A 27871-nucleotide genomic window follows, 5' to 3' on the forward strand; every position below is an offset into this window, starting at 1 on the left:
CTAGTGGTGAGCACTGTTTGTGCCTGCCGTGCAATAAAACAGTTTTCATTCAATTTTCTTTTAAATCAAGAAAGTAAATGCATAGGATTCAGGCAGGGAAACAGCAGGAATTTCCATAATCCCAACTTCTTCAACACTAAAGAGAGGTTCTCACTCTTACAGATACCCCAAAGTCTGCTCGCCTCTCCTGGATCTGCCTGCAGGGAATTTGCATTTGGTCATTTGCTGACTTATTTGAGACTGAAGGAAATTTAAGTTGAAAATAGGCATCTTTATCCCAGTTGAACTCTGAGGAAATGCAAGGGGGAGTGGCTAACAGCCAGGCAGCTTGTCACAGAGAGCACCCGGACCCAGCTCTGCTTGGCCAATGCATCACTGTACCCCCTTGGCCACCTTCTCTCTCCCAAGACTGAGGTTAGGATTTCTGGGAAGTGGCACTTTATCCGAGGATGACCATCCTGTCTCCATCCTGGCCTTGGCTCCACCCCATCCCAATGCTCTAGTCAGGCAAATCAACTGAGGTCTGAAGCCTCAAGCGTGGTGCCTGCCAAGAGAAGCAGACCTTTCCTCTCAATACCCAAGACAGAACGGATGATTCAACAAAAGCAGTGCTGGGACACGCAACACCCGTTAAGTCAAGTTAGGAGACCTCATTATGAGTAATGACAGCAACTGCTTGCTCCTTTAATAGTCAGAGCAGTGGTGCAGGCCCAGTGCAGCCTGGTGCTGCATATGGCAGCCATTTACAAGAGGAAACCTCAGCAAGGAAAGCTCCCAGGGGCCTCTTTGTGGGGAGCAAGCAGGGGGGAGAACTCCGTGGAGCTGGACTCCTGGAATTGGTGGTTGTGAAGCATGAGCAGATGAGAGGCACTCTAAAAAGTTCTCCCAACGTTCTGACAGGGAATTCAGTCATCTGATACATTTGCCCTTTGAATGTGTCACACACGCGTCACATACGGATGCTTCTCATCACCCATCGCCCTTGGCTTAGTTGAGAAGTGCACATTCATAATGACATAATTGTTTCTGGCTTTCAGATGAGCGAATGAGAAATCTGTCCTTGGCCTTGACATCCCGGCAGTGACGGACTGATGTGCCTCTGGAAAGCCTGGTGACCAACCCCCACACACTAGGCTGCACACTCACTGGCTGCTCTTCCCAGGACCTGCATTCCTGTCAGGCACAATATCAAGGTGAGCAAATGCATGAACCAAAATCCAATGGCAGGAGGATGGGGCGGGCAGCAGACACCCCACGTGTCCTGTGAGGCTCATTGTAGGGCTGTGATGATTTGCTTTTGAAGGATCTTTGTTCTATATTTCCTGATTCTTGATAATAACAACAACTTTGATAAATAATAAAAAATGTAGCAAAGTTTCATTTCCCCAAATGAAAATGAGTTTCATCAAGGGAAAATGGATGTTTCACATAAGTAAACCTTTTAAGTTCTTAAATGTTATTTCTCTATCAAAACTTTTTGGACCATATAAACACCTTTTATATAAATGCTTCTAAAATGGAGAAAGGATAGTCTCTTCAATGAATGATGTTAGGAAGACAGAATATATACACATAAAGGAAGGAAACTGGACCACTATCTCAAGCTACTCACAAAAATTAATTTGAATGGATGAAAGACTTGCATGTAAGACCTGGAACCTGGAAACTACTGGAAGAAAATATAGGGAAATCTGTATTGACAAAATCTCCTTGGCATTGGTCTTGGCAATGTGTTTTGGATAAAACAATAGAACAAGTAGGTCTTCATCAAACTAGAAAGATTCTGCAGAGCAGAGGAACCATCGAAATGAAAAGGGAACCTATGGAAGAGGGTAAAATATTTGCAAATCATCTTTGGTAAGGAGCAAATATAAGAAACTCAATAGCAAAAAAAAAATCAGATTTTATAATGAGCAAAGGGACCTGGAAGAGACATTTGCCAAGGGAGACATATTGAGGGCCACCAGGTCCATGAAAAGCTGTTCAGCATCACTGATCAGGAGAGAAATGTATATCCAAACTGTAAGTGAGATAGCACCTCACACCTCTTAGACTATTACAAAAAATAAAGCAATAAGTGTTGGCAAATGTGGAGAAAAGGGAAACTTTGGGTGAGAATTTATATGGCTTTTATGAAAAACAGTACAGCTTTTCCTCAGAAAGTTAAAACCAGAATTACCATATGATCCATTAACCTAGATATATCAGGACCTTCGCTGTCTGACCCTCATGTTCACTGCAGCGTTACTCACAATAGCCAACACATGGAAACGAGCTAAGTGCCTGCTGATGAATGAATAAAGAAAATGTGATATAAACAATGGAATATTATTCAGGCATAAAAAAGAAAGAAATCCTGCCATCATCATTATCGTGATGTCATAAATGAACCTACAGAGATTATGCTAAGTGAAATTAGCCAAGCAGAGAAAGACAAATACCACATGATCTCTTTTATACATCGAGTCTAAAACTCTTGAATTCATAGAAATGGAGAGGTGAGTGGTGTTACCATGGCAAAGTGAGAAATGAGGAGACACTGTTCAAAGGGTACAAGCTTTCAGTTATAAGAGAAATCAGTTCTGGGAATCTATATATAGCACAGCCACTACAGCCAATACTGTGTTGTCTACCTGTGACAGAGTAAAAGAGTAAATCTTAAATGTACTTATCACAAAAATAAGAAAATCATAACGATGCAATGTGTTTGTAACCATTCCACAATATATACATGTATGAAATCACACGGTAAACCTTAAATTTACATAATTTTGTCAAGTATACCTCAGTAAAAAGGACGGGAAAGTGGTTGTTTGTGGCAGGTGGAAATTGGTTGGAAAGAGACATAAAAGAATTTTAGGTACAAATTCCCTGTATCTTGATTGGGATGGTAGTGACAAGGACATCCACATTTATCAAGACTGATCAAATTGTACAGGTAAGATCTACAGATTTCACTGTATAAAAATTTTATTTGGATAAAATAATAAAGAACCTGTATATTTAAAATACATACTGAAATATTTATAGATTAAATTAAAGTGCCTTAGATTTGCTTCAAAATTATCAGGAGTTGGGCTGAGGCTGAAGAAAAGGTTATAGATGAAGTCAGAAACTGAGTTGGTAACTGCTGAAGCTAAGTGAGGGGACATGGGACGCCACTGTCCTGTACTCTCTACTTTTGTATATATTTGAAATTTCCCATAATAAGGTTATCTGTATTAATCAATCCCCTAAATGAAGTCTATAACAGTGCAGAAACTTCCACAGTCGGTACTATTAGCACATATGAAAATACAAGGTCAACATTGATGTTTTGCCCTATCCAATTCTGTATTTTCTATATTGAGCCAAAATTCTATTTAATTTTTAAACCAATAAATTTTTTAAAAAAGACATTTACAGATCTCAAATATCAACCTAAAAGAATAAGGCCACGCACCAATCAACACTTTCTCAATCTCATTTGGGATCCATCATAATGAACTAATCTAAATCATTCTGGAACCATTTTAAGACAACCTTTGGAAACTATGCAAATAATGAGTTTCATATGCTTACTAACTACCAGAAAAAATAGTCATTCTTTGTAACTATCCTAAAAATATCCCTTTAGGTCTACAGTTTGAAAATTCATTTAAGACTCCAAATTTCAAGAAATACCCCCAACAGTCTTCACAAAGTTGGATCATGCTACCTCTAATTATATATTTTGAAGAGACTGTTCTTTTTAAGTTTATTCATCAGACAATTGCTTCTCCCCTGGGCAATTAAAAGATACTCTATTTCTTTCTTAAAATGTTAGGGCAAACATAACCTACTAATGTGAGAAAACTTCATTTCTCTGTTAAAAGTTAATCAAAACTGTGCAGAGTATTCTAGATGTGGATGTGACAGAACTTTATACCATGGACATTGACCTAATTTTTGAAAAGCAGAATGACACTGAGCTTAATAAATATAATGGCCACTGCATCAAAGAAACTCCTGAGATGTCTTGGGCATTAACCTCCCAGGCATTCTTTACAACCTAAAAGAATTTCATAATCACAAAACTTTACAACTTGAAGGGAATTTGGAGCTCATGTAGTGCCACCAGCTATGTAAATGAGAAAATAAAGACCACAGCGGCTCTCCGATCCAATCCACGTCTCCCGGTTATTAAAGACAGCTGCATTGGGACTCTAGCCCCCCTGACTCCAACCAGCATTTTTCTCATCAGTATGAATTTGTTTATCAAGCAAAGCAACCCCCTAAAGACAGAACCCACACACCCGGACTAGAGCACCACACTTCTCAGCCTCTTCTTGGAAGACTGAATTTGATTTCTCTGACATGTATGTATAAGACTTCCAAGATGTTTTCTGCATATCAGAAGGGAGGGGGGAAAGAATAAGGCAGTTCATCCTAGCAAACACATGGTAAATTTAAGTATCGGGAAAATAGGATCAAGTTGGAGCCAGGGGTGGATAGGAAGAAGGATATTATTCATAGATACCAAATTATTAAAATCAGCTCCAGGATTGCTTAAAAAATTATAAACTGACATGAATGCAGAAAAATACATTTAATCTCTTTAAGCCTATTGCTCATGTAGTCAGTTTATCATTTTCTACAAGGAGCTGTTACTTGTTTTTAAAAGTTGAGACATAGAACATAAAGGGAGGAAACTAATCAGAGATTGCTCTCAAAGAACTGAGGCATCAAAAATCCTGTCAGATATCACTGTCATTTGAATCAAGGACTCTCAGACCCAGGGCATAATGAATTCATTAAGGAGGTTGGGAGTCAGCTCACATTCTTCCTGTCCACCCACATTAATGCTTTCATACCAGGCCAGTTCAGCTTCCCTGGGCATTATTCATTCATTCAACACTGCAGTCTCTTGGTTCCTGGACAGCTATTAGTTTCATGAATTTTGTCTCCACTCAGTTTCATCAACTCACCCTCATGGACAGACCCTCAACCAATGTTTCTCAGACTTCACTGTGCTTTCAGCTCACCTGAGTCTATTGTCCACATGCAGCTTCTGAGTCAGTAGGTCCTGGTTGTGGGTGGGGGGAGCTAAGACACCTCCTTTCAGGCAATGCTGATGCTCCTGGTCCACAGACCTCCCAGGTCTCATCAGCAGACCCAGATCTCATCAGGAGCTCTACTTTCAGCATCCTTGAAAGTCTCTTTTGTTCGTAATCTCCTACTTCCTACTCCCTCTGGGTGCAGAACATGTTCTTTGTTGGGTGTTTTTTTTGGTTTTGTTTTTTATTTATTTTTCCTTTTTGTTATGTTATTATTTTTTAATTTAAATATTTTATTTTATATAATTCTTACATCTTTTTTCATCTTTGCACAATGTATGCATTTTCATTTTGGTTATATTCCCCACACAATTGCACCCCCCCCTTATTTTGACTCTAGTCCTTCCTTTCCCCGCCCCTCCCCACCCACCTCGTAGTGTGTCTCTGGTTTATAGTTGCTTGTTGATTTTGATCGTTACTTTGTGTTGACAACTCCAACTTCTCTCCTGAGGTGCCCACTTCCAATTTCCCATGGGCCCATCCACCTGACAACCGTCTCTGCTCGCCTCATCTTTGGGCTGGGCCTTGCTCTCCATAGAGCTCTGCTGGGCTGAGCTTCAAGAGGGCGTCAAGGAGGAAGCTTGAGTTCAAAGAACATGTTCTGCGTGCACGCAAGGAGGAACTCAGACTTCCTCCTTGACGCCCCCTTGCAGCTCAGCCCAGCAGAGCTCTATGGAGAGCAAGTCCCAGCCCAAAGATGAGGCGAGCAGAGGTTGTTTTCAGGTGGGAAATTGGAAGTGGGCACCTCAAGAGAGAAGTTGGAGTTGGAGATAGAAATTTAGGATTTCTCTTCATGGAATGAACATCCCACCCAGAAAGCCAGTGGGTTTGCTGCCCAGAATAGCGTGGAGAGAGAAAACGGCCTACAGGAGAACCTGGCAGAACACAATATTTGTGGAGTAAGTGGAAAAGAGGACTTATGAGAGGAGACTCGGACGCACACTGCAATGTAGGCAGAGAACTTGGAGATGGTTGGCAGCCAAGAAAAGAGCAGATTTCAAAAGAGAGACCTTTCCAAGCTACTCCTCAAGGAAATCCCTCCAGCCAAGCCAGGTTATTTTGCTCACTATTCCCTAAATACGTCTAATGCAGTCCTACTTCAAAGTTTGTGTTCCCACTTTTTTCTCACCTGGGAAGCTCGTCTGTACCCATCTCTTCTTACCCATCCTTCAGAAGCCACCCTCACAGGTACGCGTTGTCCTCACAGGACCCAGCACGACGCCTCGGACAAAGGAAGGACTCTAAATGCTGCTAGTGTGCGAGTTAATCACTCACCATCTGCAGGTTTATGAAATGCACAGTGATTCACAGCGTTGAGTGGCAGCAGAGATAGCTGTGCACTCAGAGGACATGTGAACTGTACCTGAAAACTGTGCAACCCAAGAGACTCTTGGACATGTGGTTACCATAAATACATGTCACTGCTGAGTACAGAAGAGAGAAAATGGTGTCAAGTTGGAGTGAGTGTAATTTTATGGCAACAGTCAGCACACTGGGGAACCAACATGAGGAAGGACTGATAACTCATTAAGATCTTTAGGAAAGGGTAGAAATTAGCAGTGAATTAGCAATTCCCCACCTCCATAGAGGTAACCAAGCAAAGGCAGTCATTAATAAAACTCCCCAGATTTTGTCAAATTGTCTGTAATGCAAAAAAAAAAAAAAAAAAAAAAAAAAAAATTGGTTCACCTACGGCCAACCTCTAAATCAGAGCCTTGGGAAGCAAGATTTTTGGAACTTTATAAAATAAAGCAAGTTCACTCTTGGAGGCGAGGGGCTCAGGGCAGGATCAGAAGATAAAGACTAATCCAGAATAATTTCCTACAACTGGTACTACTTTCAGATTTCATAACTGAAAGGGCCTGAGACCCCAGCAATATATTATTCTAGTTCCTCTCTTTAACAATTGGCTGGACCCCAGGAAGGATGTCATTCGAAACGGCTACTACACACTGCGTGCAGGGCCGTGGGGTGTTCAGCGCTCAGCTGCTTTCTTTGGAAACTATCACTCAAAGTGCTTAAGCTTATAAAACCCCTTTACAATCATTTTTCATAACTTCCAAGAACAACTCAGTGTGGTTTTCTCCATTTCACAGATGAAAGTCTCTGGCACACAAGGTGGCATGGCCTGAGGTCACTAAAATGCCCATCAATTCATATTTATTGAGCCGCCACCTTGGGCTCTGCCCCACATCCACCCACAGGGATAGCAGCATCGCTGCTCAGGCCTCCTGAACCAGAACTCTGCCCTGAGACTTTAAAACCTGCGGCTGCTGTCAGCTTCAAACACCAGAGTCCTCTATTAGCACCAAGGCCAATGGAGCTGGCAGGGCCCCGTGGGCTCCCTTCAAGCTGGAAGGCTGAAGCATGAGCTTTCCCTTCGGGTCCTGTCAAATTTTGGGGGTTGCTGCCTTCTTGCTGCTGCTTCAGACAAATGCAAAGCTACATGTTAGGGGCGTGAGTCCTGAAAGCAACTCGCTGCTTCTTCCACAGAGTGATCTCACTACAGAGCACTTGTCCGAGCAGAGCTCTCTTGTAAATAGAATAAATCCTGGCACTTGCAAGACTTTTCTCTACAAAGAACAAAACACCACCTTTAGATTCCTTTTCCAGGTTCCTGCTTTAAACGCAACATCCCAGTAAAGCTCATCTACCAACCCCTCGGCATCTTTGTGTAAATGAGTCCTCACCAAGTGGAGAAAGATGGATTCAGTGACCCAGAAGCCCCAGAAGGGGGATTAAAAAAAAAAAAGACATCTGCGCTTTTATCCACTGCAATTTTGTCCCGTGCTCCTTTGCTTACACCAGTGAGTGTAACTGTTGCCGTTAATACATGTACTTTCTGCAAATTGAACTGGTGCTGTCCCTATAGTCCATATTTTAGGTGACTGGACTATGCTGAAAAATAATTTTTGTTTCCATGGTGAAGGATTTGGCCAACTGTGGTGGAATGTCCTTCTACTCCATGCAGCGACAGTGCAGGATGAAAAATAAAACAGTTTAGCCTTTCAGTTGTGAAATTTCCACACTGCATTGCTGTTTTAGTCATGCATATTTGAGTATATTGTCACCGTTATTGCAAAATATCTTTCTAACTGAAATTATATCATCACACATAAGTTGAAAAAAACACAATGATTGTCTTTCAGAAGGTCACAATGAAGCCTGTTACTAGGGGAAGTCATTTCTCATAGGTGCTGTGGTTCTTCCTGGAATATTTCAGCTTGCACCAGTTCAGCAACGCTTTTGCAATTAATAAATCCAAACGTGCCAATATGTGGAAATCACAAGCAAATAGATACTGCTTGACAACCAAACCATAAAAAAAAAAAACTCATCATGAGCGTCCCAAGTTTTTAAAATATTCTAATTTAACACAACTAAGACTATGTCAACATTCCAGGAATAAGTCATTTTAAAGCAATTTCCCTTTATTTCAAGAAAATGCAAGTGATTTTTTCTTTTAGATTGAGTACAACTATTTAAATGTGTTTGGAAAATCAACTGATGTTTCTTTAGCTATATAAAAAAAATGACTTTTAATAAGTCATTCCTCCTGCAGTGCCACGGTCCACCTGATTGCATTTCCCTAATAAAACTAATCTTATTAATATGTTGGCATGTGAACTCATTATATTTCTGTTGTTAAAAGCCAACTATGGTTTGCTTTTATTCTTTCAAATACAATTAGCAAAGCTCTCCAGTGCCTGAAAGGGCCTTTTCATTTGGACAAATTATTCCCTGGCTGACTTTAAAGAAAAGGGGTGAAAGCAAAAGAAGGGGGGCGGGGGGTATAGTCTCCTTCTATTCTGATGCAGCCCAGCAGACACAAAAGCTTGCCTGTGCACAGTCTTGCAGAAGTGAGGCGAATACATCTTGCCTGGATGCATTTTTTCCTTTCATTGCTTTAACTGAATTGCTGACTTTTTTTTAAAATTTCAGTAAGAGTAACCAGTTCCAATGAAATGACATTATGTAAGACAAGATGGGGGTGAAGTGTCTGGCCAAGATGTTAGTGATAACTTTGCAACTGAAGTCACCTCCCACACGGCTTCCATGCAAAGTCAGTGTCAAAATGTAAGTTGGTTCAGACAGATCTTCTGCAGGGTCTTTCTGTCATTGAAGGAAATGAAAGCATTGGTTTTCAACATTTTGGACTTTCCAAAGTGTAATGTCTGGCCTATCTAAACAATGATTTATTAAGCCCTGTCTCTGTTCAAATACTTGGGCTGGATAAATTGTCCACTCCCAGGGGCTCCCATTTCATATATGAGTGTCGGAGGGAGACTGGGAATGAGGAATACCCAGAGGCGCATTCCTCCTGCCTAACAATACTGCTGTGCAGTCAACACTGCCAGAATATTTGTTTAATTAGTTAAATTTTCAACTTTTAAATAAGGAGAAAAAACAAGCTATGGGTGGCCCGCTAACCTCAAACGAGCAAATATCCAAGGTTATAAAATCACCCCCTGCTCAGAATACCTGGTTAGAAATAAAAACAGCATTTACCAAATTCTAACCCAAGTGAAGAACAGAGATCGCATTAAGAAGTATGAAACTGAATTGGAAAGCCGAAATACTAAGGGTGCAGCATTATTTCAAAAAAAGAAAAAATGGACCCTGAGCATTCTTTTAACTAAAACCTTTCTGTAATAACAACAAAAAATCTTCTCTGAGATGGAGAACAGGAGAAACACTATATATTTAAAAAAAAAAAAAAAAAAAACTGCAGACCCTCCCTTAAAAACTAAGCTCTACCCTTGTATTGGCAAAACTGCACTTGCAACTGTATCTGTACAGATGCAAATTGGAGCAGAACATTGCAATTACTTAATTTCTGAACACAAAGGTCAGCTGTGCACATGCAAACAGTTACAGGCCACAGAATGGTGACCAGTTTGGAACTGAGAAAAAGTTGGTCCTTTGTATTTTAAAGCTAGAGTCTTGAAAATTTCCAAAAGATTTTTCTGATGTAATGTTACATGCAGGAGAATACTTCATTGTAGTAAAACTCTCTAAAATGGGGAAGAGGGGCCTGTGATCATTTTACACTGTGATTTTTCAATAAAGGATAAATAAATTTGATAATGAAATATATGACAATGACAACGTATAGTGACAATGAAACACAGCCTCTAAATTAAGACTAAGGTTAGAAAACACTTTCAACATGTAACAACAGAAATTGGGGATGGGAAAGCCCTTTGAGGTAGTGCCTCCCTCGTGGCTCAAGGGGTTAAGCACTACACTATGAAGCAATCTGAAGCCTCTGCAGCACGAGTTCAATCCCCGGCCCATCAGGGAGCAACCCACATGGCGCAGCTGACCTCTCCTGTCTCGTCCGCTGCTCCCCTCAGCAGTGTATTTCGTCAGTCTGCCTGTTCTGTTTCCCACTCTGTCTCTGGTGAATCCTCTCAGCCCCCACACCTCTGGACTGTGCCTCAGCTCTTGTATGCATAAATAAATAAATATTTTTTTTTTAAAGCACACAAATCTCTGGTTTTAGAGAAGAAACCCTAAAAAGTAAAAGGGTCTGGCCACAAACTTTCTCAGCCCAGATTTATGGACTGACCCATGGTCTGGAGCTCTGCCTCTTTCCCAGGTCCTTGCTGGCAGGACTACCGTCAGCTCTAGAATGATGCTGTCTCCAGTGCTGGTGAATACCAAGAAATGGTCTCTGCTCTCCAAGGTTGTATGGGACTATAACTGGGTCCCTCTTGGGGGCCCACTTAACCAGTTTCTACCTTCAAATGTCTTTAAAAATTTTTTTCTGAAGCACTTTACAATAAAAGAGTCCTGACAGATTCTAGAAAGAGTATAAAATTGCTGTCACTGCAGATTATAAATAACTCGCTAGGACACAAACAGCTCCAATTATTTTTATGTAAATATCTTATTTTTCATCCTTGCAACTGAGTCAATTTGGCTTTTTAAAAATCTATTTTAAAACCTCAAATTCTGCTATCACTAATAACAGGATTCCTAGATGATGTACACAAAATATTATTTTTCAAATGAGGTTGGCATGAGAGTTGTGTTAAAGGAAACAGTTTAGACTGGGCGGGTAGTAAAATAAAGCCTTCTTATACCAGTCTAACAGACCTGTAAAAGAACAAGCCTTTTCTTAATGAGTATGTGTTATTGTTAATGCATGCTACCGATATACAATTACCTTGAAAGAATTAAAGAAGGCCAGTGTGTCTGAAAGGGTAAGAAATTAAGCTAGTAAATCAAGAAAAAGTAGGCACTAGAAGAGAAACTTATCATACAGGTATTTATAAAGGAGCAATACAAACATGTTGATCCCCTCTGCAAACGCACATATACACTCTCTATTTCCCTCTTCCTTCTTTGATTTGAATATAACAAGATCCCCCCAAAACAACAACAACAAAAAGCACCACCATCTTCAATCCATATGATTCAACAATCCAGAAATTCTCATAAATCACAGACATTAAAACACATATTCCCTCAAAATCCCCATCAAAATGACAACAGAGGAATTTTTAAAATTTTAAACTTGCAAATCAAAAGAATACAGGAAGAAAATAGTAGATGAGAAATGAAATGTCAGCAAATATGTGCAAGTTGGAAAGGGGTAACTGATGTCAAAGACACCTGAGTAACTGCAAGTGTGCACAGGAGCATGTCGGGAACTTCAACAAAAAGCAAAGAGCTCCACTCCGGAGGCTCCTATTGGAGACACTGGCTGTCTCTGGAGGTAAAGATGCAATGGGTCGAAAATAGCAAAATTAACTGAAAATCTGCATAAAGAACACTTAAAAGTTAGATTCCTCACCCCAAACCTTACAGAGAAAAAATAATTGCCCCTTTCCATCCGGACAGAAGACAGATCTGTTGTTTGAAAATGTTGATGCAAAGAATATCTGGATGGAAGGATACCAAGCACAGCTGGAGATTGGGTGAAGCATAAAATGGAAGTTTCATGCAGTCCTAAAGGATAGACTCCCCATCCCTTGGCTCCCAGAGCATAGGGCAGCCTTATGACTCTCCAGAGGGGTTTGGAGGTGAATTCTTTAGTAAAATTGACCAGCCTAAGGAAACAACTCCAGATAATCATATTTGAAAAAGTTAGCTGGTCATCATATTGTCCTATAATAAAGTCCACTACTAAATACGTCCCCCCACACACAGAGCTTCTGGAGAGTTCTTTAACATCTCACCCTTAAATGTAAACATACAGTTGAGGATTACCGACATCTCAAGAGAAGGTTGTAATAAGAAAGGAAAGAGATCAAATTTAATATTCAAAAAAGAGCACTTGAAAGAAATAGCCCATACAGGAAGCACAAGAAAACTATTTTAAATATTCTAAACAAATGTAAGACAGCAGCAATTATAAGACGCACCTTTGTTTTGTGTGCCCTTAGAAAGAAAATGTTCTACTTCTTAAATTATGACAGTCCACCAACTGTAAAGTGAATCCCAATCTTAGATAAGTTAGAATGCGAATGAAGTGATTTCTAGAACTGATGAATGGGTAAACTCACAATACTGCAGCCAGGAAATAAGATCAGGGTTTGTTTTTGTTTGTTTTTTTTTTATAGAGGCACTCACGGCATAAGAGAGAGCGCTTGGAAATTAAAAATATGATCACAGAATGAAAGAGGTTAAATTTGTTTCTGTTTTAGAAGAGCAAGAGATAATTTTTAAAAATGTATTATCATTAACAGCAGTATAAGTAGGTTGTAGACTGGGCCTCCTCTGGTGGCGCAGTGGTTGAGCGCTGGGCTGTGAAGCTGCCTGCAGCCTCTGCAGTGCCGGGTTCCATCCCTGGCCGACGGCGAGGGTCCCACATGGCACGACAGACCTCTCCTGCCATGCCCGCTGCTCCCCTCAGCAGTGTATTTCGTCAGTCTGCCTGTTGTGCTCCCTGCTCTGGCTCTGGTGAATTCTCTCACCCTCCCCTGCTTCTGACTGTACCCAATGCTTGTATAAATCAATAAATAAATCTTAAAAAAAAAAAAAAAGGCTGAAGACATATAGGAGGGAACAGCAGAAGAAGCCAATTCCAACATTAAGGATTATTGCTTCTAAGGAATGGGAGGCAGGGTCAGCAGAAAAGGAGGTTCATGTTTGTCTATAACACTTCAGAGGAAAATGAATTCATTGATATTCACAATGTGGATCCTTTACATTAATTATATTGCTTTAAATCTAAAAGGTCATGTGTTGTTTTGATGTAAACAACTTCGGGGCAAGGAGACAAGCTACATCCATGGGGAGAGCCAACAGTTAAGGTCTCGGAAGTGCCAAACAATAGGGTGAACGGGGCAAGAGCAAGAGTGGGATTTACAGGACTGAGAAGTCAGAGAAGCAGCCAGAGGGGGAGGATGTCTCCAACATCAGCGCCATCTAAACTGAGAAACAGGGCCTCCCCAGTGGCGCAGCGGTTGAGCGCTGGGTTGCAAAGCTGCCCGCAGCCTCTGCGGCGCTGGTTCGATCCCCGGCTGCTCCCCGGCCACTGGAGGAGGGTCCCGCATGGTGCGCAGACCTCTCCTGCTGCCCGCTGCTCCCCTCAGCAGTGTACTTTGGTCCTTCTGCCTGTTCTGCTCCCCGCTCTGGCTCTGGTGAATTCTCTCATCCTCCTGCGCTTCTGACTGTACCCAGTGCTTGTATAATCAAACAAACAAACAAACAAACAAACAAATAAAAACATGCCTCTATAAAAAAAAAATTTAAAAAAAAAAATAAAATAAACTGAGAAACAGCGTCAGGGACAAAGCTAAGTCTACCTCTCACAAACATAACACCAACACCCTGGGAACTGGAAAGACTGGCCTGACTGCCTACCACAAAATGAATGAAGGAAGATCTTTATCATCTCCAAGATAAAACTAATAATTTTACAAGGTAAGATTAGGAAGCGTTAGAACATGCAGGTGTTTCTTCATTGCTGTCCAGGGGAGCAGCTTTTCAGTGCAACCCCTGTGCGCGCAATGTTGTGCCTCATCCTTGTGAATAAGCCAGACGAGACAAGAACCGGGTAAAGGTATGCTGACCTGCCAGGGTCAAAAGCAATGATTCCTAGCTGTCTGTGACACTGATCCCATCAAAAATCAGAGGCGAGGTCTTAGCCCCTCTCTCCAAAAATATACACACGTGCACACAAAATTTTGAACATAATTATGAAGTTAATGCACCCTGAGTCAAGAAACCCTCATCCACACAGAAGTCAGGGAGACTCGGGAGAATTTGGAAAGAGCCACCTACTAAAGTACCCACTCCCGTGTGTTTGATTTCATTTCTGTAGGAATGAATATAGTCACGCATGCACCACATTTGGTGTGCAGTGGATATGCTGTCCAGACCTCTGTGAGGACCGTCAGAACTTCAGAGAGCTTTACACTGAGAGGTGAATGACATTTTATGTCCGTGCTGACACATGCATGCAGCTCTGTGGCCTTCCAGAACGTATGGTTGTGGGTATCTGCACACCTGTTTAAGCATTTTTAGGTGGTGAGGATTCCACCCCAGACTGGACCACCACATGTCCTGAACCTGCTCTCCTGGGTACTCAATAAATAGCACCTGATGGTCTAGGAAATAAGGGTTTATACTTCAGAGGAAAACAAGTCACTACAGATGAAGAGGAGACAGAGTCCTAGCCAGACTGTCAAGTGTGTGAAAGAGTAAAGAGAAATTGACACCTGAAGCGTGCATGGGGGCAGGCAGTGTGCAGGGTAAGGAAGGAAATACTCCAGCCTGTGTTGCCTGCCAGGCTCACTTGTAGGGCCCGAGACATTTAATCTTCGGGTCATGGGTTCAACCCCATGTCGGGCACATTGTTATTAAAAGGGTCAGACTGATGTAGTGGAAAAAGAAAGTCACGCAGCCAGGAGTCAGGGAATGCAGCTGATCTTGGCTCAGCCACCACACAGCGCATTCTAAATTAAATGCCAGTGCTCTGGAATTGGAACCACTCTTGTGGTAGAGGCCAAACACCTCCATGAAGACACCCGTGAGCAAGAGCCACCAACCGTGTGGGTGACCTGGAAAAACCACCAGACAAGCGCAGGCAAGCACCTGGGGAGCCCTCGTCCGAGCCTTGCCGGCGCCCCAGTGACGCTCAAGGGCCTCTCCAGTGGGCTTCTCTTCTAACTTTAGATTCTGATGCTCCCCAAAGAGCTTTAAACACCCTATTGTGGAAACCCAATACTATCTCCCAGCATAGTCACCCACAGTCTAAGTGAAATCGAATGCCTGGCTCCGATTAGTACAAATAAGAGCAGCACAAAGACCTAGAAAAGAGAGGAGTTCTAGACAGAAGAACACCAGTCTTGTCTTGTTTACCATCTCCAATTGCATTAGATCAAGGGCTAGCAGCTGTGAGGCCCGGCCACACCAGCTCCCATTTTTTGGCTCCCAAAGCCCCCTCTTCCATAATATTCACCCGATAAATATCTACAGGGGGAACTCAATGGGCACAACTAAAACACATGTAAGTAGGAAAGAGGAACTAATCTTCAGAACCGGAATAGGTTATTATAATGAGCTCTAACTTCTACTTAAAATTATAATTTTATTTATAAAGTAGGTTTTAATGATGGCACAAAGAAAAGAGTATTGTAATCTACTACTAGACATAATCTCTAAAGCACTAGTATTTGGTTTAGAAGATAGTATGATCTTTGTAGCAGGTATACTTTCCCTGATGAGATTGTGCTTACACTGCCATTAAATTAAGATTAATATGCTGAACACAGAATAACGGATGACCAAGAAGAATTATCCAGTAGTGTGTTGGGATGCCAAATTTGCCCAATGGATATCATTATGAGGACAACCTCTGCTGAAGACTGTTGAACATCAACAACCTCAGGAAGGAGGCCAGACAAAATGACACAATTTTTGAGCTTTTATACCAGAAAATTAGTATGAATCTAATAAAGTAAAACAGCATATGTCAAGACTTCGATATTTTCAATATTGGGACAGGCTACTAAAGGCAGTACCACTGAAGTAAGCTCAGTGCCCTCTGTGTTCTTTCATATTCCTCAGGCAAAGGGTTTGGAAGATGGCAACACTATCACAGGTTTCCATAAACTGGGGCTCTACTGCAGACACTCTACTTCTTTCATACTTGGGACTATGCTGTCAGAGTAAAATACACATTGGATTTCAAAGTCTGTGTACAATTTAAAAAAAAAATTTCACTCATAATTTTTACCTTGATTAAATGTTGAAATGATATTTTTAACATTTGAGTTAAAGTGCATTATTAAAATCAATTTCACCATTTTTTACATTTTTTTAAATGTGATTACTAGAAAATTTCTAAAATTTATAAGGTGTGGCTCACATTATGTAACTACAGGACAATGCTGATTTAGAAGTCAAAGGATACTTTAAGGGTATATAATATATAAAATATTGAAGACACTACTAATATATTTCTAAGACCCTTTGTATATAATTTGACAACAAATTCCTATAAAGTATAATATAGCACAAGTATAAAAGATGTGTCCTTTACTGAGTCCCAACTTTTTGACAGGTATAGTGCTGAATGCTTCAGATAGTATATCTATAATCCTCCCAAAAGAGAAGAGGAATTTGGATCAGGGAGACTGAGAAATTTGCCCCGCCTCACACTACTGAGGTGCTAGATCCAGGCTCTGAGTGCAGCTCCATCTGAAGCCAATGCCTGTATTCTACAGAACTCAGGTGAAGAAATCAGAAATGATCAGAAATGATCCCCTCTTTCGAAGTGGGTCATTATCCAATGTGGATAATGATAGCCATCTAGCTATCATTAATAACGTGTTCCTTTCTGCTTTAAAGACAGAGTCCACGGTTTGGAAGACCAGCCACCTGCCCAATGAGCCAGAGGGGCCTCTGCTCATCCTGTTTTGAGAAAGGATCTGCAGCAGTGATACAGAGGTTTGTGAGACAGTTACACACAGGAAAATCTTTTATTTTAAAAGAAGTAAAGAGGGGTGACACAGCAACATGTAGCAGAGGCACCAAGTAAGATGTGGTCAGCTGACCTCAATGCCCCTCTAAAGGAGTCTCTCTGCTTAATACTTAGCCTGGTCTACAATTCTGACCTTAATCCACTCCTAGAAAATGCATTGGCAACAGCAACACTATGGAGCAGGAAACTCTAGAATACTTGATAGGAAACAGCAGAAGTGGACAAGAACACACAGAGAGAAGCACACTTGCCACTAACTGGGCCAGATGACCCAAAGAAAGAGCCTTCTAAAACCCAAAAACAACTTCTGCCACCAAATTTTGGAAAAATAAGGCATGCAAAACATTGCCACTCCTTCCTTCATCTTCTCCCGAACATGCTCCTAGCCGAAGAGTTGATGGAAGTCTACAGACCTCTGCTCAGCATGACCACAAGTACCCACAAAAGGCCATTTTCCTTCCCGCAACAGTTGGAAAAGGGTGGGGGGAGGGGAGGGAGAGAGGAAAACCAGCGAGAAGAAGGCACACATAGAAAGCAACAGGGACATTCAGAGCTGAACCTGGGAATCTTTGAATGGCTCAGAATGGGACACTTTGTCACCTCTGATTTAATTAGAAGACTGTTTTCAGGATGCCCAAGGTCTAGGCTCATAATCAAGCACTTACGTAATCCTCCTCATTGAGTCCTTGTTTCTCAACAGAACTTTTCACCTCCATGGAAAACTTCTCAAACTCAGGTTTCACTGTCCTCAGTAGAGTGATTGTTTGGAGGGATGAGTACGCTTGCTTAGCTTCAAAGTCGTGTTTGTCTCCTCTCTTCCACGAGCCATCTCCTACGGGAGAAATAAAAATATTTATAATTCTGAGCCGGTCACCATAAAAGGGCCATTCTCCCTTTGCAACTGTGTCTCTACATGTTACTTCTGGCAGCAGGGGCAAGAGGTATTGTCACAGTTTTGCACTAAGGTAGAAGGTGACAGTGTCAGGCCGTCAAAGGAAAAGACTGTGCCCTTTGAAACTCGAGAGAGAAAGAAAGCGCTGTTGAGTTCACCGCCTCATAATAGCCACATAAAGGTGATTTTCTGCCTTCTGGACATGCAGCACAGCCAGGGTGCGAAGTGGTTTTATTCCCTTTTATTTCCTTCCACTCACACTTACTTTGTAATACCTGAGGCCAAGGTACTACTGTGATCAATAAACCTGATGGTTATGTCGATACACAACAGCTGCAGTCTGACGACAGATATGCACAAATATTACAGAGCCTGTTGAAAGAAATCACTTAGCGATGGTTGATATTTCTTGAAATACTTCTTGCACCCCTTCAGAGTGAAAAGTAACCTAGGTGAAGGTGAGCATTTCTCTCTCTCTCTCTCTCTCTCTCTCTCACACACACACACACACTCTCTCTCTCTCTCTCTCTCTCTCTCTCTCTCTCTCCAGTGTTGGCCACATGATATAAATTGTTGATTGACAATATTCATCAATAGTGAAGAAATGAAAATTGCTAACAGAGAGTGCCTCTGTAATAGTGAAATCTCACTGAGCAATGAAAATGTATAAACTCATTTAATCTCACAAGACCCCACAATGTGAGTACAACTATTCTCTCAATAAACAAATACACCAATAAAGAGAAATCAAAAAATAAAATGAAAACTGAAGTAAGATCATTCCATTCAGAATTATACTGAAAGTCCTCAGAGGTGCATTAAGAAAAGAAAAAGTATTAAAAGCAGGAGGATTGGGGTGAGGGGGAATAAAGCACAAAGCATAAAAATGAAATGCTCAAGGAGACAGGATATTTTATAACTAGTATTTGAAAAAGCAGTTACCCCCACTGTTTTCCAGATGAGGAGATCGAAGCATGGAGAAGCTGGCACCCCGCTCCTTCACCGCCCGCCTCTTCACAAAAGCAAAGGTAAATTACAAGGGTATTAAATCATTACCCTTCTCTTTGCTATTTGGTTTTTGAGAAAGCATGTCATATGCAGGCCACCTAAAGGAAACATGGACCCCTAACTTGTGACAGTCATTGTTCCTATGAATTATCATGATTCCTGAAATCTCTTCAAGGCATTCAACCTGCTCGGGTCCAATGCCAAGGTCACTTGTTCCCTATGATTCCTGACTCCACAGCAGATGCTGGAGCCCCGCTGAGCAATGTGGACACCCCTGGAGAGGCTGGAAGGGCCCCCCAGGGCTCACTCTCCTCTTAGTTCAGTGAGATGCTGTTGGCTTTGGAATTCCTATGACCACTTAAATCAGACAAGCCTGGCCTAACTGGGTACCAGGTGCAAGGTTCTGTGATAGCTACAGTGGGGAACGTGACTGTCCAGAACAGTCTCCACCACCTTCAAAGGAGGAATTTAGAGACTGACGTGTCACCAGCTGAAGATACTACAGGGTCACAGCTCGCTATGGCATGGGGGATGAGGGGGCAGTAATAAAGAAACAGTGCAGTGTATAGGGGACGAGGCAGTGAGCCCCAACAGGGGAAGGTTTCATGGGAGAAGGAGGCATCAGCCTGGCCCTAACTGTGCAAATAGGATTTTAACAAGAGGAAGGGCGGGCAGAAAAGCACTGGCAAAGGTGAAAATGCATACGGCAGCTGGGGGCCTCCGTCTGCTGCCTTCTCAAAGCATGAGAAAAGACAGAGACAAAGAATTCGTGGAGGCACCTGTATAATCATCATCCTAATAATAGCCACCATTTATTAATTGCCTAGTACGAACAAGGGAGCTGTTAAGGGATAAATCAGACAGACCTGAGGACACAATTCATTAAGGGCTAGATCCACTCTCAATGAGCACAAGATTAAATTTCAGGCTACCAAAGAAAACTTGATAAAGTCCTCCTCCTCCCATAGGGAACCTCCTTAAAAACACCAACGAGGTCTCAGCACTTGCCTGTGCTCGTGAGCAAGTTAGGGACATGTCCCTGCCGGAGCTGGCTGGCCCCAGCTGGTGCTCAGGCCCCGCAGCATTGCCTGTAGGGGCTGAATCCATTTGCCAGGAAGTCCAAATTATGAACACACCCAGAACATCCTCACCCTAAGGAGCAGCCCATCTCTTACAGGCATGCAGGCATCTTCATTAATTCGTCTATAATTGGCATGAGGCCTCAGGACTCAGCCGGAGTCATGTTTCTTGGACAAAGAGGGTCAAAGCTTCTCAGCTCCGGGAGATAGTTAACCCTATAAAGTTTTATGCCATGTAAATGGAAAATACACGTAGAACTGGAAGTAGCAACTTACTATTTTGAAAGAAGTAAAATCTGTACAATAAGTCTGTCTACCACAACCTAAAAGATAATAACTTTGGGGTTTATTTTCTAGAAAAAAGGGATGGAAGCAACAGTGCTAAGTAAGTAGGAGCCAAAGTGTTACAGCCAAATTCTGTCAGGGAAGCAGGCAACACTCAGGAGGGAAGATCTTTATTTACGCCTGCGGGCTTTCCGGGCAGGCCCAGAGGCGATCTCTCTCCAAAGTCTAAGCCCAGAGCAACTAGGTTACAGAGTGTTTATTGACTGAAGCAAGGGGTACGGTCATCTGGAAATGCATGAATCAGGGTGCGTGTGGTCTTGAGGGCGCTTATCAGCTGTTCCCTGAAACTTCCAGTCCACAGGCTCTGTCCCAACTTCAGCTAATCAACAGGTCAGCCTGACATTTTCCACTTCAAAAGTACATCCTATCACCACCATGGCCCAAACTGTGACCGCCAGCATTTGTGGGTGTTTCTTACCCATGTCGGTGGCACCCCCATACCAGGCTGAGGAGGGCTAGGAAAGCAGAGGCTGCTTGGCATGACCCCCCACTGGTAGAGACAAATTGAAGTCAGTGGACAACTGGGTGTCTCTGGAGATTTACGAGCGAAACAGAAGAATGGCATGATCAGAGCCACCCCTGGGAAATGGTAATGGTCTGGAATGGGGAGACACCGAGGTTCAGAGTGATAGCCGTCCAGAGAGAGGTTAGGAGAGGTTATACGGGGGAAGCCACAACCCTCGAAATTAAACATGGTTCTCTGTGTGATTAGAGTAAGGACATGTTTTCTTTTCTTTCCTTTGTTTGTGTCTTTATAAATCTAGTCAGTTTTCAATAATACATAGTTACTGCTTTTTAAATCATAAAGAGAGTCCCTGAGTGAGAGCAGAGGGCCTTGCAAGAGGAATCTCAAGACTCCCCCAGAGTTAGGGAGTGAGGGACAACAGACAGAGGTGCGTCATCACTGGCAGTGAGGCGAGGGACAGCGGGCTGTCAGGTTGTTGTTTGTCCTTAGAGGCCAGGGCAGAGCCAAGTGGAGGCGGTGGAGGGGTGAGGTGGGCGTGGAAGTGACAGTGATTTCAGTTGGGCTCAGCAGCCCCCAGCAGACTGACTATCCAGGTAACACCACCAGGCTGGAGAGGCAGTAGCAGCCTGGACCCAGAAGAGCAGTAAGAGTTCAAGAGAGTTGGGCGGCCTTTCCACACAGCAGGTGGGTAGAAGCCAGGACTGGCTGCGCTGGGTAAGAAAGAAAGTGCAAAAAGAGACGGAGAAGAGCTGAGCACAGACACTTTGGGCTGTTATTTTTAGTGGGCAAGAGGAGGCGAACCTAACTGAGAACCAGAAAGATTCCAAACTAAAAGCTATGAGTTTCCAGAAAGAGACAGATGGAAACAATATTGAGGCTCCAGAGCCGAGCTGTCACATCAGGAGCCTCCCTAGCCACACATGTGACTGTTTAAATGTAAATTAATTAGAATTCAATAAAAGCTAGAAATTCAGTTCCTTGGTCACACTTGGCACATTTCAGATGCTCAGAGGCCACATGTAGCTAGCGGGTGCTGTATGGAGCGACGCAGACAAGAGCCCAGTCAGCATACCCGAGGGGGTATCCTGATATTAATGCAATAAAAATAAGCAAATAAATAAAGGAAAAAATGATCCACACTATAATTAACTGTGACAGAGACACATGAGGTGAGCACATGCTGACAGGAAAATGGTGCCACAGATTGGCTCAATGCAGGGTTTTCAATCTGTAAAACACACATCATCTGCAAAGTGCAAAAAAGGAAAATGCGATAAAATAAAAATAAAACAATAATAATAAATTTTAAAAGCTCAATATCAAGTGTGTATTCATTAACAGAGAGCATTTTTCTGGAATGGCGTAGCTTGGTGTGAGGAAGCACTAGGAAAGGATGCGGTAGACAGACTTTTCCAGAACACACATCTCATTCTTAGGACACAAAATCCCAGGGAAGGCCCTTCACTGATGACAGGCACCAGAGCTTTGGTCTGGGCCACTCTGCCTGCCCTAGGATTCTGATATTGCTCCTACTCTGTGGAGGAAGCAAGCAGCAGCAGCAAACACCAACATGTATCTCCCTATATCCATTCTCCCTTCTTCTTTAGTAACAGATTCCTGAGATGATTTGGGGCAGCAGTGACTCCAACTAAAAGTATACATACATTTCCTGACCACTCTTGCTAGCTGGGGAAGCCAAAGATAGGTGAGCAGAAGTTAATGAGAGGGGCTGGCAGGACAGCCTTCCAAAAGAACTGAATCAACTGATCTGGTTTCGCGTCTCATCTTTCCCGTCTAGTCTAGAATTAGGACACAATTTCTGGAGCCCTACCTTGTGATCTTGAGGACATCATGCACTAAACTTGAGGGAGCAGAAAAATTAAGTTGGACTCCTGTTGGCATTATGGAACCACTGTCTCTGGTCCTCTCTGGACTGCTTACAGGTGAAAGAATAGCCCCCAATAGTGATTTGTTTCAATCACTAAAGCTGGTGTCTTGGCTATTTGCATGCAGATGTAATTCCCAATGCCCGCAGGTCCTTAACATGTAGTAGATAAAACAGGTAACAGAATACACAGTCCTAACTCTATTTATAAAACTAACCACAGGAAAATGTACAAACCTAACTTAAGCACTATGCATAATTGTCAAAGTAAACTGAGACTAATAGTAAGTATAGTTACCACTTACTAAATACTCATGTTCCAAGGAGTTTACTGTGTATCTCACATACATCCAGTCAGCCTGATGCCAGATGGTAGATACAGTTATTATTGTTGTTAGAACTAAGGCTTCAAAGGAAAGCAGGGTTAGGTCAATTTCCAAGAGCTAGCATGTGGAACATTCTCTCATGCAGACTGACATCAGAGCCCAAACCTGAGCAACCGTACTGCAAAAGGTTAGTAAAAGGGGAACCTCATGGGGAATGCCCAGGATACTTGAAGGTTTGCAAGAGCACCCTATATATCTCTATGCAATTAAACTTTCAAGAAGCAAAAAAAACTGAACTCACAGAAAAATGTCTTTAAAAGTTGTCCAGACACCTCCAGCAATAAGATATATATGTATAATCAAATATATATAGCTGTGTATATGCATCTGTATATATATACACACATATATGGTGTATGTATATTTGTAGGTAGATATATATCTGCCTTCTTATGCATTGAGGACACAACATCATTTTTCCAGTATTCTTACAAGAAGTATATAAACTCAGTCTTAACAGGTGAAAATACCAGATAAATCTAAATTAATTCTACAAAATAACAGACCCATCCAAAGTGTCACATCATGAAAGACAAGGAAAGATTGAAAGACTATCACAGATTGGGGGAGTATAAGGGGACACAATAACTAAATACAACATGAGATCCTGGATTGGATCTGGAAACAGAAAAAGAACATGTGAAGAAAAGGTAGAAAATTTCAAATTAGGCCTAAGACTTAGTGTAGTGTGCCTGTGTTAATTTTCTTATGATCATTGCACTGGTTATTTAAATAATTAACATTATGGAATCCAGGGGAAAGGAAGACATGAACTCTGTAATATTTTTGTAAGTTTTCTGTAAATCTAAAATTATTTTAAAATAAATTTTTTTTTAAGTTTTCTAAAAATTACCTCTAAAAAGAAGTTAGGTCCAGATACAGAGTGGAATTGTTTCCATCTTTCAAGGTCTATTCTTATGGTATATATACTGTTCTAGAGCATAAAAACAATGGGAATTGTTCCAATAAGTTTTATAACGCTAATGTAAACCTAATATTAAAATCTGGCAATACCATCTCAAGGCAAGAAAATAAGTGTCCAATCTTCACTCACAACTATATATTCAAAAATCCTAAATAAAACACTAAAAACTCAAAAATCAACAATATGTCTAAAAAAAATCATCAAGATAAGTACCTTAACTCCCAGTGTCTCAGTATTAGGAAGTCTATTTTAAAAATAGGGCAAATGTATTTAGTAACACTTATTACCTACTTTTTAAATCATATTTAACACACTAGGAATAAAAGGATACTTTAACATCTACTTAAGACAAGTCAAAGTATCACCACTGGTCTATACTATTATTCTGGAAGCTCTTGTCAAGCAAAAAGAAATAAGGTATCCGGCTATCCAAACATGGGGGAAACTGCTACTGTTTGTTGAAAATGATATAAAAATTAATATAATAACATATTAGTATTATTAAATGATTTGTGTTAATATTACATTTAAATTAATATAATAATTTAATAGGCAGCATCCTGGCAAGCTAAATAAAGAAAATTCAGAGCTTTTTATGTGATAATTAATTTTGAAAATGTGATGGGAAAAGATCACAAGCATAGTGACAATTCAAAAACATAAATGGTGCAGAGTATAAGTGAAGAAAACAGCAAATCTTTGCTCATGAACATAAAAAGAAATTCAAATAAATAAAATAATTTAAAAGTTAGGTGGTGCAGGATTGACAGGATGTAGGAAACCAATTTCACTCATTGTTGCAAAAAAAAAAAAAAACTCTTTAGAGGACAACTTGGGCATCTATCTGTCAACACGTAAACACACATCATTTTTGACTCAGAAATTCTACTTTCAGAAAATGATCTTACAGGTAATATGTAGCCCTGTATATAAATGCGTGTGTGTGTGTGTGTGTGCTTCATCTGTGAATGAAAGGAATTTGGGTTCCTAACATGAGTATTGCATTGGCCCATTCACACACTCACCTCCAAATTCTACGTTTGCGGTTGCCAACTTGCATGACTCAGATTAGATGCTTTTCACTTTTACCAGTTCCCACTACTATCTCAGTGAATTCAGTGCTGAGTTACAAGCGCGAGCTGCTGGTGGGGGCAGAAGGAAAGCGCCCGCCTGCTCTTGTAATGAGAGGCGGAAAGACAACCACGGCAGGAAGACGGGAAAACCAAGCTCCACTTTTATCAGCCGCAGGAGGCCTGGGCTACTTTTGTCCATTGACTTTTCTTCACCTCCATGAGAAGTGGGTTTTATTGTCTAAGCACGCAGCTCTATTGCTTCCGTAAACTGGGCTGCCGGAGAGCCAAGCAGAGGTGTATGCTTTGAAGATTAAAATCAAACTCTGTCTCCACAGCAAGAACTGGGGAATGGAACTCAATGTGCACGGCCCTGTGTGGTGAACACACCTCACGGCTCCCCATCAGAGCTCGGTTTTGAGCAACGAAGGTACAGTACTTGGAAGAGTGTTCCCCAATCCTACATGTCTACTCAGAGAGCGCCCCCAGCCACACTCGGGAGGTGTGCCTGGGAGGTGTGCTCCTGACAGCCTCCTCCTCATCCTCCTCACAGAAGTCTGGCAGCTTCCCCAGCTCCACCTAAAGGAATCACAAGCTTTCAGTCCTGTACACTGATGCTGTCAAACTTCAGTCTCAGATCTGTTTGAGAGGCAGTGATCTGGAAGGAGCGGGGCTGTCAGCAGTGGGTTCAAAATGTTTACCTCAGTTGACAGTACTGGTCCATTTATTAGTTTTACAATGCAGCCCTTCACAAACACACATATAACATGCACAAACATATACACACATACAGTTGTCTCTCTAAAAGAAAAGTTTCATGAATCAATACATAATTCTACATGTGACACACTCGGACGTGTCCTCTTACAGTGAGATGTTTTGCTCTAGTCCATACTATTAAAAATTCTGCCCAAATCTCACTAGATTAATCCCTCATGGGGGAAACAACGGTGCTGCTGGGAGGGCAGCAGGGAGGGGTCTTTGGGGCCTGGCTGTGCCACCACTTGGAGAGCTGAAGCAGCACAGGCAAGTCCCCTTGGCTTGAGAACTTACCAGAAGTCGTGGGAATGTTCACAAATTACTAAAATCCAACTTAATGGAAATCAGATCTACTGACGTTCATTCAAAGCGCTGGCTCCCTCGCGCACCCCCTGTGTGACACCCAGCAGGGGAGGCGAAGCTGGAAGCAGTTACCGTAGGAGGAGCTGTTGAAGAGCTCGATGTTGAAGAAAGCGTAGTCTCCGCTGGTCATCCCGTGCCTGTGCGCCGCCAGCATGATGCCCCGGACCGTGTCGCTGCTCGCACACATGATCACCACTGGGGAGGGAGGAACAGACGACACGCGTGAGTCGCCCCTCACCGGGGACAGCCACGACCGCAGAGCCGCGGGGACGTTTGACGAATGACTTGCAGATTACCGCGGGGGCAAGTAGGGGGGCAGTTCCGTGGAGAACCCAGCATCCCCGCCCGCCAGCACCCCTAAGCGGGGCGCACAGACCAGAGCTCACGACCACCCCCACCCCCCAAGTGGAAAACGTCCAAGAGGCAGCCTGAATCCAATCCGGAGGACGCAGGGGCCTACCCAGCCTGGGCCAGTGTGGAGACGCGCCTCCCGCGGTCTTTACAGGGTGGGTGTCATGAAAAACAGGGGGAAGCGCTCCAGACCAACAGAGACTTAGCAGAGCAGGAAACTAAGGCAATGAGTGACCTCGTTGGGTTAGGAACCTCAAGAAAATAATGAAAGTCCTGTATAAAGGGCATTATTGAAACTACAGGAGAACTCGGAAGGGGGTCTATAAATTAGGTCATTGTATTGCATTTGAGCCCATGTTCTGGCGGTGCCATGGGGTAAGGGGCGAGTGGCGAGAGTCCGCCGCTAAGGCCCATGTGGCAGAATGTTAACAACTGATAAAATCTCAGTGAAGCCTCTACAGAAGTTCTTTGTACGTTCTTACAGCTTTCCCAAAATATATAAAATCATTTCAAAATAAAGGTTTTTTTTAATATTTCAAAGAAATCACCAGATTTGCCCTGCAGAAGAGAGTGAAGAATGCCAGCTGCTCTGCACTGCAGCATGGCAAACACACTTCCTGAAAAAAGCAAACCGAATGGTTTTAAGGAGAATATTCATGTGACAGATCAGCAGAGGCCGCAAGAGCAAGGCAGACTTTCTGCTGTCAAATTTTGAACCGTTTCTCGACTTTCTCGAGCTGTCTCAACATATACAGGAAAGGTTAGCAAGATTCCAGGTCGCGTCTGTGCGCTCTCGGTAGATGGCCACACTGTTGGCGCTGTAAGCAGCTCCAGAATATTCTCCCCTGCCACAGAAGAGCTGCAGCTGACGCCAGTGACGGGGAGCCTGGCCGCAATCCAGTTAATCTGCTCATTGTCGCCAGGTCCCTGCCCCAGGATGGTGAACACTGTTCGGCTGCCCACGTCAAGCAAAGGGGAGACCCCCAGAGGCCGGGGTGCCGGCCCTGCGTTATCAGCATGCGCGCCAGCTCCGAGATGTGTGTGCTCTTTGTAAAAACACAGGCGCTGAAAGATGTAAAACAAACTTCAGGCTGTGCCAAAGCTGCCCGGGCACGCTGCAGGGGTTAGGTGCTGTCAGTCCTCGCTCGGAGTGAGACAGCGTGATTCTGACATTTACTACCAGAGGGCTGGGCCAGCGGGCTCCAAGCTTTTGCAGAATGTATTGTTTTTCAAAACAACACAAAGCTCCTAAACACTGATAGCTGTGAGAGTAGGTGTTCTTTGTGCCTGGAAATATATATTAGGGATAAAAAGTCCAATTTCAAG

The 27871-nt window shown here is 42.4% G+C and overlaps 1 protein-coding gene and 1 long non-coding RNA gene across 2 annotated transcripts in view; one reads left to right on the plus strand and one right to left on the minus strand.

Annotated features, from left to right (window-relative positions):
• The window catches only part of NPR3 (natriuretic peptide receptor 3), a 56453-nt gene that overhangs the window by 18506 nt on the left and 10076 nt on the right, over positions 1 to 27871 (minus strand). The window contains exons 2-3 of the mRNA XM_037529440.2: positions 26267 to 26389; positions 17682 to 17848 (exon numbers count right to left, since the gene is read on the minus strand). Coding sequence (XP_037385337.1) covers positions 17682 to 17848; positions 26267 to 26389 — 290 coding nt within the window. The remainder of the gene's footprint in view (positions 1 to 17681; positions 17849 to 26266; positions 26390 to 27871) is intronic.
• The window catches only part of LOC129144678 (uncharacterized), a 34816-nt gene continuing 23831 nt past the window's right edge, over positions 16887 to 27871 (plus strand). The window contains exons 1-2 of the long non-coding RNA XR_008549097.1: positions 16887 to 16982; positions 18867 to 18936. This is a non-coding gene — a long non-coding RNA (uncharacterized LOC129144678). The remainder of the gene's footprint in view (positions 16983 to 18866; positions 18937 to 27871) is intronic.

This window comes from Talpa occidentalis, unplaced genomic scaffold, assembly GCF_014898055.3.
Source record: "Talpa occidentalis isolate TD23 unplaced genomic scaffold, MPIMG_talOcc4v2.1 talOcc4.6, whole genome shotgun sequence".
Taxonomy (NCBI): domain Eukaryota; kingdom Metazoa; phylum Chordata; class Mammalia; order Eulipotyphla; family Talpidae; genus Talpa; species Talpa occidentalis.